Here is a 17,688-nt window from a genome sequence, read left to right as displayed (position 1 = left end):
ACCAGCCTAGACAGCATATTAAAAAGCAGAGACATTACTTTGCCAACAAAGGTCTCTCTAGTCAAGGCTATGGTTTTTCTAGTGGTCATGTATGGATGTGAGAGTTGGACTATAAAGAAAGCTGAGCGCCAAAGAATTGATGCTTTTGAACTGTGGTATTGGAGAAGACTCTTGGACTGCAAGGAGATGCAACCAGTCCATCCTAAAGGAGATCAGTCCTGGGTGTTCAATGGAAGGCCTGATGCTGAAGCTGAAACTCCAATACTTTGGCCACCTGATGTGAAGAGCTGACTCATTTGAAAAGACCCTCATGCTAGGAAAGATTGAGGGCAGGAGGAGAAGGGGATGACAAGAGGATGAGATGGTTGGATGGCATCACTGACTCAATGGACATGGGTTTGGGTGGACTCCAGGAGTTGGTGATGGATGGTGAGACCTGGCTTGCTGCGGTTCATGGGATAGTTGGACACGACTGAGCGAGTGAACTGAAACTGAGCTAACAAAAGCACAGAAAAACTAATTAGGCCTAATAAAGTTATCATCATGGTGTTATCCTGTTAATGATGTCAGAGAACAAACCTACCAGGCTTTTGAAAGTGGACAGCTAATTTCAAAAGGCCTTACCACCAGCTGTTCTCTTGTTCCCGCTCAAGAGTACTTATCATATTCAAGCTTTCCTACACCAGCTTTCTGCTATCAGACAATCCAGTTTTACTAAAAAAATACAATTGGTTTAGAATAACATTATAAAATAACTCTCTTTGATAGAGGACATGCTGAAAAGTGACCAAATATCCTTATAGAATCAAATTCTACAAGACTGAAGGTCCCTTTTAGCCCTATGAGGGCTGCCCAGGTGGTGCTAATGGTAAAGAAACTGCCTGCCAATGCAGGAGAAGCAAGAGACTCGGGTTTGATCCCTGGGTCAGGAAGATACCCTGGAGTAGGAAATGGCAACCCACTCCAGTGTTTCTGCCTGGACAATTCCATGGACAGAGGAACCTTGAGGGCTACAGCCCATGGGGTTGCAAAGAGTTGGACAGGATTGAGCACATGTGCATGTACACACACATATACACACACGAATCTAAAATACCTAGTTCCCTGAGGGTGACAGAAACTACAAATCACTTCTTTGATAACTGCTACAACCTGCCAGAGGTGGGAATGGTGTTGACAAGGAAATAACAATTAGAAGACTGGGCAACATAAAATAGATGCTTGCATTTGCGTCAGCATCAAATCTCCGCAGTAATTATTGGCAAGTGGCGATCACAATTTAAGTCACTGATTCTGTGTTGGAAGGGGAGCTTGGAGGTCCACCTCTTAACCAATGAATGAACATCTTAGTGTAATAACTCCAGTAACAAGTGGCTGTTTAATCTACACTTAAACACCTCACTGCTTCCTGAAGCAGCCCATTCCTCCATTCCATTCTTCAGATAGTTCTAATTGACAAGTTTTGCCTTAAATTAAGGCAAAAATCTGTCCATGGGCTATTTTTATCCACAGACTCTAGTTCTGCCAAGCAGCCACCAAAAATAAGTCTCCTACATAGTAGCAGTCCTGCAAATATCTACAGTTTCTATGTCTACCTCCTTACCCCTTCCTCTTCACTTTGTTCTAAGCTAAACATCTAAGGCTCCTTCAGCCTTCTTCCTATGAAAACATCTCAAGTTCTGGCAATGCTGGTTGTTCTATTCTTGATCTGCTTTAAGTTTTCAATGTTCCTTTTAGAATGTAATGCAAACTGCATATAATTTTCCCTACATGCTCTGAATAATAAAAGCAGGTCTAACATCTTGGTTTTTCTGGATATTATATACCTAAATAACTCAGCTTACTGAAGAAGTGGCAAGTCTCTAACTATGAAAACAACGGACAGGTCAGACTTTTCACAGACTTTTGATCTGACCTACTGCAGAAAACAAACACAAAATCTAATGTCCAGTATTTTCTTTTTATCTGATATAACAATAATAGCTACAAGTTATCAAGGACTTACTTTATAATAGAACATGCTTTACATGTCTATTATTTAACTTGACTCTGATAATAATCCAGTGACATCAAACCTCTTTACACCCATTTTACAGATAGAACTGAGACACATATCAAATCATTTGATGTGAATTTGTATAATATACGTGTCAAAACTGGGGTATAAAGAGTGGGCATACTTCATTGATAAAAGTTACTGATGATATAGGTAAAAGGACATACACTCATAAACCTTTGTTTAATCATAGCTCTGCCATTAACCAGCTATCTGACTTTAGGCAATTTAAGTAAATTCTCTGGGTCTTGCTTTTATCTACAAAATGGGATATTATGTGTCCATTACTAAAATTAAATTGGTACACAACTAAACCACTTGCGATTAAGACAATTAACAAAAGCAAGTTAAAATTCTTTTTCCCCATAGAAACTAGGCTTTTCTTTTTAGACTTGGTTTTAACAATCAATATGTTACGTGGGGGTAAAGGGTAACTGAATATCACCCAAATGGAAATGAAATATAGAAACAGCAAAATCTGAGTTCTAAAATTGCCGAGACCGCCTAAGACAGGTCACTGATGACCTGAGAAGATATCTGGGTGTGACAAACCCTAACAAGGTACCTGTCTCCTACTTGAAATGGTACTACTTCAAGAACCAAGATAAGGCAGGTGTTGTTCAGACTGACTACAGTATTCTCCCCTCCCTACCACTAGAAGTCTGACCTAGCTGAGGAGAGTTGACAGACTTAAGGCTCTCTCTGGGAAACGAGGGAGGATTCAGAGAGCTGGGGGAGGTAGGGGGAGGACAGTGGGAGGGAGAAGGAATGAAGACAAAATGAAAGAATGAATATAAATGGCAAGTAAAGACCCTTCCCCCAAAGATTACTTTAATGAAAAACTGGAATTGGAAAAGGACAATCTTTTTTTCTACATTAAATTGGACTTCACACCTCTAACTGCAATGTATAGTTGGAAATAGTCAAAAACTATAAATTTTCCCATTTTAACTTGTTATGCTTTCTAAAAATATATATACTTACTACCCCATCCTCAGATAGCTTAACATGCCTGGCTATGTTCTATACACTGTCAGGAAACTTAACCTAATTTTGAAGAAGCAGCTGCGGATAGATTAGGATTGACATGAGAAGAAAGGAAGTATCATTGCTTCATGACACTTCAAAAATGTTGAAAACAAAATGGTGTGAGTAAAATAATTTATAAAGAATATGTTATATTCCTAAACTAGAGCAATGCCTCCACTGATATCTCCCTCTTCAGTAAACTTTTAAACAATGAATATCTTAAAAATTTTATTTTAAAACAATTTCTGATTACTGAACACTTAAAAATTCCTCTTAAGAATTATATACTAAAATGCTAATACTTAATTTGAAAGGTGGGATTTACAGTAGTTACTTCCTGAGTTTGCCACATAGACGTATTCCTTGAAAATCAGGAAAAAAAATTTAAGTTTAAAACTTTACAAGCCGAGAATTTCTATACGTCTGCTGCTGCTGCTAAGTTACTCTGTGTGACCCCGTAGATGGCAGCCCACCAGGCTCCCCCGTCTCTATACGTCGAGACACTATCAAATAAATTAGATATTCTATTGAAGTACATTTTACTTTTAGACCCTAAGCCTATTTACTGTAAGGTCTTAAAGAAAAATTCGAGATTGTATTACTGTTGAGATGCAAGATTATTGTTTGTTATATACAAATGGATGCCCCCTTTTATGAACCCACAGGAGATTCTGCTCTCAAAACTGCCTGGAAAAAGCTGAACACCCTGTGAGTTCTCTTTAATATTGTATGGGTACAATTAATCATTCTACTATCCCTTCTTTGGTTTGGTTCTTAGGAAGAACAGTGACAAATTTGTGATCTACCTTTGCAATTATGCAAGACTTTTTGGTAAACATTTCTCTGTATTAAATTTACCTCTAGCTTTACTTTCCTACGCTACCTTATTTTTCCATTATTTTGACTTCACCTTTAAAAAAAATCTTATTTTATTGTAAACCACTGTGAATACTTTTTGGAATGCTGCAGGGAAAAAAACAATAATAAGATTTGTAGTAAATATTCAATGAAATCCAATCTGGTGAAAACTGTAGGATTTATTTAAAAAATTGACCAGTAACAACCAGTTGCTAACATTCTGCTTTCTATGCATAAAACAGAGATATTTAATTTGATTAATCAAAATCACCAAATGACAGATCACTCATTCTTGTGCAATATAAGCAACATTTCTTAAATGTGAATCCATCTCCCCAAATTCTTTTTCTGTCCCAATCGTATCCCTTTGGTTCTCTTCCTTCACACTCAATAATGTGAAATCAAAATGTGTATTCACTCTACTTACTGAAAAAAAAATTGTGCTCTTCTATACTTGAAATCAGAAACTTTTAAATGATTTAATTTGGGGAAGAAATACACTTTTGGTTTTTTTCCTATGACTTTTCTCACATAGTAGGAAAAACATTACAGGAAAAGTCACAGTTTGTGGGAAACACAAATTGCAAATAACTTGAATCTATATATTTTTATTAAATAAAAACTTGATACTTACTGTTGACAGAATTTTCTGATTTCACTGAGGATGAATGCGCTGGGAAAAACAAAAAATGAATGTGATTAAAACAAAAAAACCAGCACTGTTTGGTCAAGAATCACTTTGCAGTGGTGTAACAGCCATAGCTATAACCAGAATTCTTCCGAGTAGTCGTGTACTTTCTAGTCAACTTTATAGTCTAGTAAACCTTACTTTATAGTCGTGCAGGAAAGCACTTCACTGTCTTTTAATCTTCCCTGTTCCTTTGACTTATCTCCCTAATTAAAATGTTAGGTCCTTTTTTGCTGCTGCGTCGCTTCAGTCGTGTCCGACTCTGTGCGACCCCATGGACTGCAGCCTACCAGGCTTCTCCGTCCATGGGATTCTCCAGGCAAGAACACTGGAGTGGGTTGCCATTTCCTTCTCTAATGCATGAAAGTGGAAAGTGAAAGTGAAGTCGCTCAGTCGTGTCTGACTCTTAGTGACCCCATGGACTGCAGCCTACCAGGCTCCTCCATCCATGGGATTTTCTGGGCAACAGTACTGGAGTGGGGTGCCACTGCCTTCTCCTAGGTCCTTTTAGGCAGGGGTATTTTAAGCTCTTGTACAGGCTGGAATACCTAGCATAAAACTTAAAAAAATAATAAACACCTATAAAAAATGTCTCATATTGCTGGGAGGGCAAGCTCATAGATTACCTACAATATAACCAATATTTCATCTACAGATTTTCAACATCCAAGAGCAGTTTACAAATAGTTTTTCTTAATACTTTTTTGAAGATCATATGCAGGTAAGAATTCACAGTAATTGAAAATCACACAAAAAACTATGTCATAAAACAACATTTGAGTTCCACAATGGTTACCAGTGAGAGAAACAGAAAAGTACTGAAAATGTATTAATTAAAAAAAAAATACCATTATATATACAGTGTCCTGCTGGAAGACCTCAGGGGAAATATTTCTGAAGGCTGCTAAGTCAAAAAAGAACATAACAGATGGAGAGTAACAATTCCTCCAACCTCTCTGGATGAAAGTCAAAGCTGTTCAGTTGTGTTTGATTCTTTGCAATCCCATGGCCTATACAGTCCATGGAATTCTACAGGCCAGAATATTGGAGGGGGTAGTCTTTCCCTTCTCCAGGGGATCTTCCCATCCCAGGGATCGAACCCAGGTCTCCTGCATTGAGGGTGGATTATTTATCAGCTGAGCCACAAGGGAAGCCCAAGAATACTGGAGTGGGTAGCCTATCCCTTCTCCAGCAGATCTTCCTGACCGAGGAATTGAACTGGGGTCTCCTGTATTGCAAGTGGATTCTTCATCAACTGAGCTTTCAGGGAAGCCCACCTCTCTGGGTAGATCTCATAATTAGTCTAAGTTGTCACACGAATGATCCCTTAAGGCCAGACAAGAGGGTGTGAGAGACACAGGATAAAGATTCCAAAGAAAGTCAAGGCCTGGACTGCCTCAAGTGCTTTATGTTATTGTGTCTTTACTCCCACTTATTTCCCAGTCATCAGAAAACAAATAAAAACATGGTTAGCCTTCCTGTAGCAAAAGAAACATCCTCTTCTCTGTCATTTTCTCTGTCATGTAAGGAACATGATACTTGCTTATAGAACATAAGTGTCTATTATCTTAAAAAAAGCACACAGTTGGAACTAGAAGAAGTTGTAGGTTTGGACTAAATGTTAAGAAAACCTGCTAACAATTACAACTATCTGAAATGTACAGGAATATTTTGGATAATGGGTTCTTTTTCCCTGGAGGTGTTGAAGCTAAAGCAGAACAAGTACATGAAAAAGAGCAGAGCATCTCAGACTTTATTGTGCATATGAGTCATCCTGGAAACTTGAAGTCAACTGTAATTCAGGAGATCTGCAAGGGCTGAGGTTATGCATTTCTAACAAGCTCCCAAATGATGACAATGCAGAGGACCATATTTTGAAAGGCAAAACCATAGAATATCTTTTCAATCATGATTTCCAGGGTTGATTTCTGATGTTCCCTGCAACACAGAAATTGGCTGACTTCACTGACTCACTCAAGCACTGTGCTTAGGAACTGGGGATAAAGAATTAAATAAGTCACATAATCCTTTCCTTAACAGAAAATAAATTATTCCAAGAGTGGTATGTATTTCTAAAGGAGAATGCAGGGTGCTATCAGTATGTGCTAACAGGGAACTAGCCTTGCCTGGAAAAGTAGAGTGAAAGGAATCAGACAAGACCTACTCAAGGAACTGATCTTTGGGGCATGGTGGAGGTGGAGGAATAAGATCTTGAACTTTCTGCCAAGCCAGTTTACCTAAATACCCCTTTGTGTTCATACCTGCCAAAGGAGACTGGTCCTCAAAGTCCAGTTATTGATCTTTCTTACATTTTCTCTATCTGTTGGTTCAGCTATCAAGCCATCCAATTATCTACCCATTTACCTATTTAACATTCTATATGATGGTAACCCGAGTTATGGGAGTTGACGGGATCACACAGGGAGAACAGAGAGAAAAAAGGTCTGTAAGAGCCCTGAATAATTCCAACACCTAAGGGTAAGACTGAGGAGAAACTATAGTCTAAAACATCTGGGGAGAGACCAAAAAGACAGGAAGAAAAGTCAAGAAAGTAGATTCTTTCGAGGAATGTTAGCAGTCCAAAGGCAGCTGAGATATTAAGCATTTATTAATTACTATTCAAGTTTGGGACAAATTAAGGTGGCCTGGCAAGAAAGTATCACATCAAATAGACCTAGTTACAGGTGATCAATCACAAATATCAAAAAATTAAAGAGGTTTATATGGTCCTCCTAAAGTTTGATAAAATGTTGTCATTTTCTGCTTTATACCAAAGCTGAAAAAGAAAGAACTATATCCTATACTCTCTATCAAAGATGCTCCAAATAAAGAATAAATAAGAAAGATGTCTCAATTCCACTTTGCTTGGGTTTTCTGTCTCTGAAGTTGCCCTGAAATAATCTTCAAAATGTTTCGTTTTCTTATTCTTTATTATTTATACCTAACATGTGCTAGTGGGGTGCTGGGGACAGAGCAATGAACACAGCAGACAGAATTCCTGTTCTCTTGTGCTTTTATGTAATTGTCATATGTGTAATGAGGGAAAAGTTCTAGGGTTGTGACAGCATTATAAATGGGAGTCCTAATTTAGATTCGTGGTTAGAGAAGGATCCCTGAAGAAGTGACATTTAAGCTTAGAACTCAAGGATGAGTTAGGATGGGCCTGGAGGTTTTAGAGAGAGAGGAAGCAGCATCTATGCAGTCCTTAAATGTATAGAAGTTTGGCATTTTCTAGAAATTGAAAGGCTATGTGGGTGGAGTGTGAAAGTAACATGAAGAGTAGTGAGAAACAAGCCTTGTACGCTGGATCATTTAGACCCTTTGGGCTTTGTCCAGACGTTGGTTATATCTTAAGAACAACAGGAAATCACTGCTAGATAGAGAATGAATTAAGGAAAGGGAAGTGGGATGACAAGACAGTGATGGAAACAGTAAGGATAATATAGTAGTAGCCTAGATAAGAAAATATGGTTAGTTTGAACGAGAGTAGAGAAAACTTCAGAAATATATAAACTGGGGTAAAACTGATGGGATTTACATAAACATGGAAAGAGGAGTCTGGCAGGCTAGAGCCCGTGGGCTCACAAACAGTTGGACACAACTGAGCAACTGACACACACAAGGATAATTTTCAGACTTCTGGTATTAGCTTTTAGGTTGACAGACATATCAGCTACTGAAATACAGGACACTAAAGGAAAAACATCTTTTAAAGAAGGTCACATGAATATATAACTTGAGGGATGCAACCTCATCCTTAATCACGAGCATCCAGCTATGTAATTACCTGTTTTGGAGGTACTGAATAAACTTTACATTGTAGGGATTAATTCTTTAATTTGGAATATTCAGTGACTAACATGATGTCTTATTATGACATAAACATATTATATAACAGTCAACGTTACAAAATCCTCAAATAGAATACATTAAATATTTTACTGGCACATGAGGATAAATTAAAAACTTTTAAATCTCAAATGAGATTTTCACACTTATTAATTAAAATTTATTTTGAAGTTTAGAACATGATTTATAGACATAAAAGACATTCTGTTTCAATACCATTTCTCAATAAACAGTAGAATACCAGTATTTTTCTTCTCATCATCTATCAATTTTACCAAGTCTAAAACTTGGCAATACTGTATGTTTGAATGTATCATGACATGTTGGAAGGAAAAGATGTACATAAGATTATAACATGTCTAATGATCTTCATAGCTGGAGCAAGGGAGCCCTCTCCTGTTCAAGTATTATGTTAACACTGGCTAGAATCTAATTCAATCTACCATTACCTACCTAATTTAACCCAACTCACTCTAAGTTACAGTTAATTTGACTCTATTACGGACTGAAAAAACAACCCACAGCAACCTTCATAATAACTATGGACCAAGTACTATGCAAACGGCTTACATACATTATCTGAGCTAAGGTACAATCATCATGACCACTGTCTAAACTAAGGCACAGTAAGGACTGCTGAGGAACAAGTAAGCAGTTGACCTGGATTTGAATTTAACAATTACTTACTAACTGTATGTGCACAATACCATGTTAGGCTGAGGACACATACATATCAATCTCTATCATTTCAAGAAGCCCATTAGCTAGGGAGAAAAATCAAACAGACCATGATAAGAAATCACAATGCTAAAATTTAATACTGACTTATAGATTATGTACTGATTTACAGTGTTCAAAATGCCTTTCACGTTTATTTGATTCTTCACCATAAGCACCAGCAGTACAGAAACCAGGCAGTCACATCATCACTATGTAGGTATATGGGGAAAGTAAAACTCAAGAAATTCAGTAACTTGCTTAATGTAACATGTCTATAACTAACAAATCCAGAAATCAGAGTGCTGTTACAATATTATACCATTTGCAAAAATGAATCAAAACTGACCTTGTTCTTGAAACTTCTATAAGTTACTATAAATTTGTCTCTAAATTCTCCAACCAGTTTCCTTTCAAATACCATAAAACAGAATTGTAGATGCATTCACTAATTAAATTCTTAATCTGAGACATATGGCAGATTATCCTTTATGTTCAGAAATATGAGTAAATATTATATTTTAATTCCCATTTACCTTTATCCTTTGTCTTAGAGGTCTCTTCTACAGAAGATAATCTGGATTTTTTATGTGTTGACTCTTCAGAATCTTTTTCGGCTTTATCTTTTCTTTTTTTTGACTTGATTTCTTTTCTCCTTTATGTTGAACAAAATAAAATTAAAAACAACTTTTTCAACTAAGCTTTACAAAAAATAAAAATCAAAGGGCAAAAAAAGTTAAATTAGTTGAAGTATTCATTTAAAATGTAATTTACATAATAAGGAATGCTTAAATGAGTCTGTAAATATTGTAGGTTAGTATATTACTTTAGCCACTTCTATAAGATTACAAAGTCCGAGACAAAAGTAAGGTAATGAGCACTTGGAGACAAAATTATTTTTCATAAGTTCTATATAAAACCTTAGTGAATGTAATCATAGTTTTACTCATTTCCTTTTTAGATTCTATCATTTTGTTGTTGTTCAGTCACCCAGTCGTGTCTGACTCTGTGACCCTATCATTTAGCCATTCTAAAAAATTACAAAAACAAATCTCATTTCCCTCCACATAATTCATTATCTATCTACACTTTGAAAAAACACATAGAACAAAAGAAGCCACTGTACAGTTCTAAACCAGTAAATAGAAAATTATTCTCTTAATAATACAGGAGAATAAAATAGAGGTATAATGGAATGAGAATGGAAGGGCTTATTGTTAACTCACACGTCTACTTTAGACCACTTATCTTTTCACTGCTATGGCTTTACCTTTTTTGTTGTTCACTAAGTCGTGTCCCACTCTTTTGTGACTCCATGGGCTGTAGCCTGCCAGGCTCCTTGGTCCATGAGATTTCCCAGGCAAGAATACTGGAGTGGGTTGCCACTTCCCTCTCCAGAGGATCTTCCAGACCCAGGGATCAACCCCGTGTCTCCTGCACTGGCAGGTGGGTTCTTGACCACTGAACCACCTTGGAAACCCCTTATTTTAGGCCAGGTTTATAAGGCTGTCAGTACCATAGCTGGCAAGTGATTGATGTTAATTGCAGAGGATAAGGCAGTTGGATGGCATCACCGACTCAATGGATGTGAGTCTGAGCAAACACTGGGAGATGGTGAATGACAGGGAAGCCTGGTGTGCTGCAGTCCACGGGGTCACAAAGAATCAGACATGACTGAGCGACTGAACAACAAAGAAAAGAAACATGAAATAGGAAAAGGTGATAATGCTGAAACTGAGACTGGGAAAGAGGATGAAGAGACAACAGAGAGGATTACTTTCAAGAAACTTGTTTATCAAAACTTTCAAATTAAGATACTTATACCAAATACTACAATACTGTTTAAGACAGTAATAACTTTTTGTCTACGAATAATTCAATTTTGAAATGAAGTTTGAAACTCAAGGTCTAAAGAACATCTTTGGTATCTTTCAGAATCATTGATGGAGAAGAGAAATCATGTAATCTGAAAAACATTGCTAATTTTAAGAATTAAAAAAATTTTACTTATTTTTAATAGCTAAATACTAGATAAGGGTCATTCACAACACAGCTGATTATAAATATATATACATTTTATAAAGTTGCAGAATCTTATGTTAAGACTTTCAAGCATTATTCAGAACATGAAACCCAACCGCCACAATCATGCCAGGTCATACAGATTTTGCTTGAGCATCTTCAATGCCTGGGATTTCATTAGGCTCTGTTTACCATATGCCAGACACCGTGTCAAGCATTTTATACGCATTTTCATTTAATTCCCACAATAAGCTTAGTATCCTCTTTTTAGAGATAATAAAATTGAGTCTTATAAAGTTAAGCAGTTTTCCCAAGGATATGACTAGTGAGTGGAGCAGCTGAGAGGAATACACAGGGGTCTGATTTCAAAGCCCATGGTCTACATACGCTCCTCCCCTACTCAATATGGCAGACAGTCTAGATCCTTCAGTAGGAGCCTGACTTTAAACACTGAAATGAATATCGAGGTATAATCCTTTGTAAGAATGATAAACTCTGTTCAAATGAGAAGTAGGAATCACATTATGAAGACCTGATTTACAATATAGTTTCTAAGAATATTTCAGTATGTGAACACTGATTTCAAAACAAAAGTTCTAGCATCTGCCTGCTACTCTGCATAGGCCTTCACATTTAACACTGCTTGGCTAGAGCTAGGCAAGATGAACATTCAGTTCCCTGGTTTATGTGGTCATATGGCGATGCTGGATTGTGCATACACTCCACTAATGAAACCATCAGCCACTCAAGTTTACTTTAGACAGCTAGTGCAGGTAATGACGACATCCAAGACTACTAAAATCAACAACCACATTTTAAAAAGATCATATTACCTGTGATGAAAATTTAATTTAAAGGAACATTCTTGGCATAATCCTAAAAAAAAGGAAAAAAAAGTAACACCACTGAACAGCTAAATTTTTTATCACTGCACTGCTACTTTACTTTTAATATCATAAACTGTCATGTTTCTTTACATTCTTTCATTGTAATAGGGGAAAAAAATAATCTGAAGAAAAAATCTGATTCTCTTCCACCCCAAAATAAATATATATATATATATATATATAAAATAAAAACTGTATTAGAATGCTTGAGAAATTGAAAATATTCTGCCACTGCTTTAGAAAACTATGCTGTCAATTTATTCTAAAAGCAAACTGTTTCATTCATAGGCAGCATTAATGTGTATCTCAAATCAAAGACATCCAGTATTGGAGAAGGAAATGGCAACCCACTCCAGTGTTCTTGCCTGGAGAATCCCAGGGACGGGGAAGCCTGGTGGGCTGCCGTCTCTGGGGGTCGCACGAGTTGGACACGACTGAAGTGACTTAGCAGCAGCAGCAATAGTAGTGTGGGTATAGTCACCTCCTCTGAAGTACTCTAAGAGTTTTTCAAATGGAAAAGAGATTTTGAAAAAGTTCCAAATTGTTTCTTTTTTACTTTAATCTCAGTTCACACTAGGTGACTCTTCCTCATAAGCACTTACAGGAGGAACTCGGAAACCAGTCTTCACTGGAGTGCACTAAGTTGCATATGAAATTAAAAGATGCTTCCTCCTTGGAAGGAAAGTTATGACCAACCTAGACAGCATATATAAAAAGCAGAGACACAGGTCCATCTAGTCAAGGCTATGGTTTTTCCAGTAGTCATGTATGGATGTGAGAGTTGGACTATAAAGAAAGCTGAGAGCCAAAGAATTGATGCTTTTGAATTGTGGTGTTGGAGAAGACTCTTGAGAGTCCCTTGGACTGCAAGGAGATCCAACCAGTCCATCCTAAAGGAAATCAGTCTTGAACATTCACTGGAAGGACTGATGTTGAAGCTGAACTCCAACACTTTGGCCACCTCATGCAAAGAGCTGACTTATTTGAAAAGACCCTGATGCTGGGAAAGATTGAAGGCAGGAGAAGGGAATGACAGAGGATGAGATGGTTGGATGGTACCACCGACTCAATGGGCATGAGTTTGGGTAAACTCCAGGAGTTGATGACAGACAGGGAGGCCTGGCGTGTTGCAGTCCATGGGGTCACAAAGTCGGACATGACTGAGCAACTGAACTGAACTGAACTAGAATACGGGGAAATCCTTGACCTCTACCTGGAGGGGGCAGAACACTCTTATAACACATTTATTTAGGAACCAGAGAAAGTTGTTAACATGATGCAGAGAAGACGCCAACACACAAAAGACTAGCTCAGGGGAAAAAAAAGGATGAGCAACAGATTCTAAATATGCGTATTAAGAGAAAATGCTATATTCTGGGTTATAATCCTAAGCTTTTAAGACAGATATCGCAAACACTTTGCCCTCTTAAATTTTTTTTCTTTTTTGACACAAAGAGAGCAGATTTATTACCTATACCATAACAATATGGCTATTAACTAATGTGAGATTTTACAGTGCCTTTTCTGATACCACTCTGACTCCCACTTGGCATCTCAATCTACACTGACATTCTCAAATTAACAGACAGAGGTCTTCACTTTACAAATTACTGGTATACATTTGGCATTAGCACTATTTCATCTAAATGTCATGGAAATGCTGAGAAAGAAGTTTCAGGCTCAAAAGTTCTTTGAAACTTTAGCAAGCTCTGAGAAAAAGAGAGTTTCCAAGATACCTTAAGCATTTTAAATTGAATCTTAAATTGCCTATATATTTTCAATCTAAATTACTAAACTTTGAAGGAATCAGTCACAACCCATCTAAAGTCAACTTACTTAATTTAACAAGTGCATTTCTTTTTTCACCATGCTCAGTATAACCAAAATTAACTTCCCAACTCTTTAAGCCTTCTTTTTTATCACAAGATTTATTTCCACAGCAAAATTGGCCTGTAAATAAAGGAAGGAATATTAGCTATGGTGGTTGGTGACAGTATTTATCTACAATCAGGTATTATCTCTGAAATTTATTCAACATACATTACATACATGACATAAATTCTTAGTTTATAAAGTCTACGTCAAAAAACTAAGCACAATAATTATGGTATGTTCAAAAGTCAAATCAAGTTGCTGAATGCACTGTTTTAAAAAAAAAATCAGTTCTGGAATTCTTACTTGATAAATAGTTGACTCTCAAGTTAACTGTTTATATTTAAAAACAGATTTTTAGTGACTCCGAGTGAAGGAATCTTACACTTTGGAAAACGGAAGCACTAAAAAAGTGTACTCACTAATACCTTAAAAGAAAAAATGTATCTTCCAAAGTACATGCACTGTACCTGGGTCAACCTTTTTCAATATTATTGACATTGATACTTTAAGGTATTAACATATGGTATTTATTTTAAGCACCAGCATAAAACGACATTTAAAGCACATTTTAAAGTGTTATAGCATTTTGAGATTAAATAGAATAAGTAATCCAACTCGATGTTCTAAATTTTAGAATCACGTGACACTAAAATCAACATTACATACTCACTGTATATTAAAAGCTCTGTAAAAAAGGACTAATATTGATGATCCAAGAGGGAAAAAAAAAAACTACTCAATAATTAACTATTGACTTTAACAGAAAAAGAAAGATCAAACTTATTTGTACAACCTGAAAAGAAAGCACTTATATCTAAATTAATTGTACCAATAGGAACAAATCTGAACTTTTCATAAAAAAAGAGATTAACAAAATGAATTTGGAAAATGACCAGTCCAAAGGCTGATAACTTTTCTAAACTGGCATTGTATTACTCATTCCAAATGAATAGTTCATTAAATCTGTACATGTTGAGCAATTTGTTTATCATTAAAACACAAGATTATAACTTCAGGAATCACAGCAAATGGCTTTCTTTCCCCTTCTCAATTAAAACTTTTTTCAATTATATGAATTTAGAGAATGTCCATCAATTTTTTTTAAAAGGCAGCATTACTTATCATCACTTAAAAATTCCACTCAATAAAACTACAAAATTTTAAAACTGTGATAGATATTTCAATTAGGTAAAAGCACAAACTAAAATGTAATGCTAAGAAAAGTTTAAAAAATAGCTTTAAAATTATTCTTTTTCCTTCTCCTCTAGAGTACCTTTCAGGCTGATTATAATTTATGGAAAATGTATATAAACCACACTGATGGCATAAATGTGTATCATTTAAAAATGAAACCTTTATTTTCAGTTTAAGAGGTTTTTAAGTTACTTTAGCTTAAAATATTTTCTTAATGATTGTTCCTATATAGTTTTCAGAAGCATTAACACTTAAAATGCAATGCTCAATAAATACTTAATTTTATAACATGAGACAGTATAGAGATATTACATTTTCAGAAAAATTTCATGAATAGATTACAATGCATAGAAAATGCTACTGATTGTCTACAAAATGCTTGGTCTTTTGTTCTAAGACTAAATATTTAGACTCAAATTCAGTGACTCCTCAAAGTAAACTAGCCTGTCTAAAAATTCTGTAAGGGGCAAAGTAATATTTAATTTCTACTTGCAAAATGTAGATTTGACTAGAATACAGTAATACCAACTCATTACTCCAAAAATTAATTAGGGGAAAAACTCAAGTCTTCATCTATTGACAGTTTCCTTGCTAGGAAGCTTTTAACTTTTAAACATTTTCTACTTATCTGCAACTTAATATCCTAAAAGCAAAAATTCTAAAGGTAAAAACCACTAAAGGATCATATTTTGACCTTTGTCAGCAATATATCTTTAATACACCTTCTCTACTTTTACTTTGTATTTTGTAGACAATCAGAGTAAGAATAATCTTACCCAATGACTTCGATTCTATAAAATAACTGTATCCTATTAAAAACTGAAATGAAAAAGAAATTACCTTTTCCTGAAATTACTTCTTTTTCTACTCGCCACCTAAATCCAAACTGATGAGGAAAAAAAAATACATGTATGCTAGAGTAAACTTAAACATTATTTAAACCATATTTAAATCTTAACATGGAGCCAACAACTGACAATATGATACTTATCTAAAAAGTAAACCTAATTCCCATCACAATAGTTTTTTCTTTCCTTGTAGGATTCCCGGTACTTAAAAATTTATCTGAATAATTACCAACCTGTTAAGAAACAATCTTCTTTACTTTTAAACTTTCTATTTAAAGTTATAGGTGCCAGGCACAAGGTATGCAAATGAATAAAAAATAGATACTGTTCTATAACACTGATAGGAAAAAAAGAAGTACAGTACAATAATGAAACAGAATACTGGAATACAAGAGAGTACAGTCTTTGGAGTCAGATTGTTTGGGTTCATGTCTTAGTTCTACCACTTGGGATTCCCTTGTGGCTCAGAGGGTAAAGAGTCTGCCCACAATGCAGAAGACCTGAGTTCGATCCCTGGGTCAGGAAGATCCCAAGGAGAAGAAAATGGCAGCCTACTCTAGTATTCTTGCCTGGAAAATCCTATGGATGGAGAAGCCTGGAGGGCTACAGTCCATAGCATCACAAAAAGTTGGACATGACCGAGTGACTTCATTTTCTTTTCTTTATTTCTATCACTTGTACTCGATGTGGCTGTTTGGAGCAGCCTCAAGGGCCTGGAGTGTGACTCAGGCCAAAATTGGGAGTGTGCACATAAAAGAGCATGGTTCTGCCATGAGTACACGCAGGGACTTCCCTGGTGGTCCAGAGGTTAAGAATTCACCTTCCAGTAGAGGGGACATGGGCTTGATCCCTGGTCTGGGAAGATTCCACATGCCACAGGGCAACTTAGGCCTGTGCATCACAACTGCTGAGCCTGTGTACCAAAGCCCACGAGCTGCAACTGCTGAGCTCATGCCCAACTCCTGAAGCCCATGTACCCTAGAGCCCTTGCTGTGCAACAAGACAGGTCACTGCAATTAAGAAACCCATGCAGTCCAACCAGAAAAGCCACTGAAATGAGAAGCCTGGGCACCACAACTAGAGAAAGCCTATGTACAGCAACAAAAGACCCATCAGAATCAAGATTAAAATGAATAAATTAAAAAACGCCTGCAGTGTAATTTAAAAAAATGATTACGTGGAGACTAAACAACATGCTACTAAAAACCAATGGATCAACAATGAAATTAAAGAGGAAATTAAAAAAAATCGAGATTGAAAACAATGAAGATATAACCATACAAAATCTATGGGATGCAACAAAAGCAGTTCTTAGAGGGAAGTTCACAGTGATACAGACTTTCCTCAAAAAAACAAGGAAAATGTCAATTTTTAAAAAAAATTTTCTTCCTAAAGTCATACGGAAAATTCTGAAAGAGATGGGAATACCAGAACATCTGATCTGCCTCTTGAGAAACCCATATGCAGGTCAGGAAGCAACAGTTAGAACTGGACATGGAACAACACACTGGTTCCAAATAGGAAAAGGAGTACGTCAAGGCTGTATATTGTTACCCTGCTTATTTAACTTCTATGCAGAGTACATCATGAGAAACGCTGGGCTGGAAGAAACACAAGCTGGAATCTAGATTGCCAGGAGAAATATCAATAACCTCAGATATGCAG

The 17,688-nt window shown here is 36.3% G+C and overlaps 1 protein-coding gene across 3 annotated transcripts in view; it reads right to left on the bottom strand.

Moving 5' to 3' along the window:
• Positions 1-17,688, bottom strand: part of FRA10AC1 (fragile site, folic acid type, rare, fra(10)(q23.3) or fra(10)(q24.2) candidate 1) — a 41,957-nt gene that overhangs the window by 9,033 nt on the left and 15,236 nt on the right. For all 3 annotated transcript variants that reach the window (XM_010842187.1, XM_010842186.1, XM_010842185.1), the window contains exons 9-13: positions 16,016-16,061; positions 13,943-14,056; positions 12,053-12,095; positions 9,734-9,852; positions 4,578-4,616 (exon numbers count right to left, since the gene is read on the bottom strand). In XM_010842187.1, coding sequence (XP_010840489.1) covers positions 4,578-4,616; positions 9,734-9,852; positions 12,053-12,095; positions 13,943-14,056; positions 16,016-16,061 — 361 coding nt within the window. The remainder of the gene's footprint in view (positions 1-4,577; positions 4,617-9,733; positions 9,853-12,052; positions 12,096-13,942; positions 14,057-16,015; positions 16,062-17,688) is intronic.

This window comes from Bison bison, unplaced genomic scaffold (assembly GCF_000754665.1).
Source record: "Bison bison bison isolate TAMUID 2011002044 unplaced genomic scaffold, Bison_UMD1.0 scf7180017864172, whole genome shotgun sequence".
Lineage (NCBI taxonomy): Eukaryota > Metazoa > Chordata > Mammalia > Artiodactyla > Bovidae > Bison > Bison bison.
Note: the sequence above shows the minus strand (reverse complement) of the source record. Positions and strands in the feature narration are given on the sequence as shown.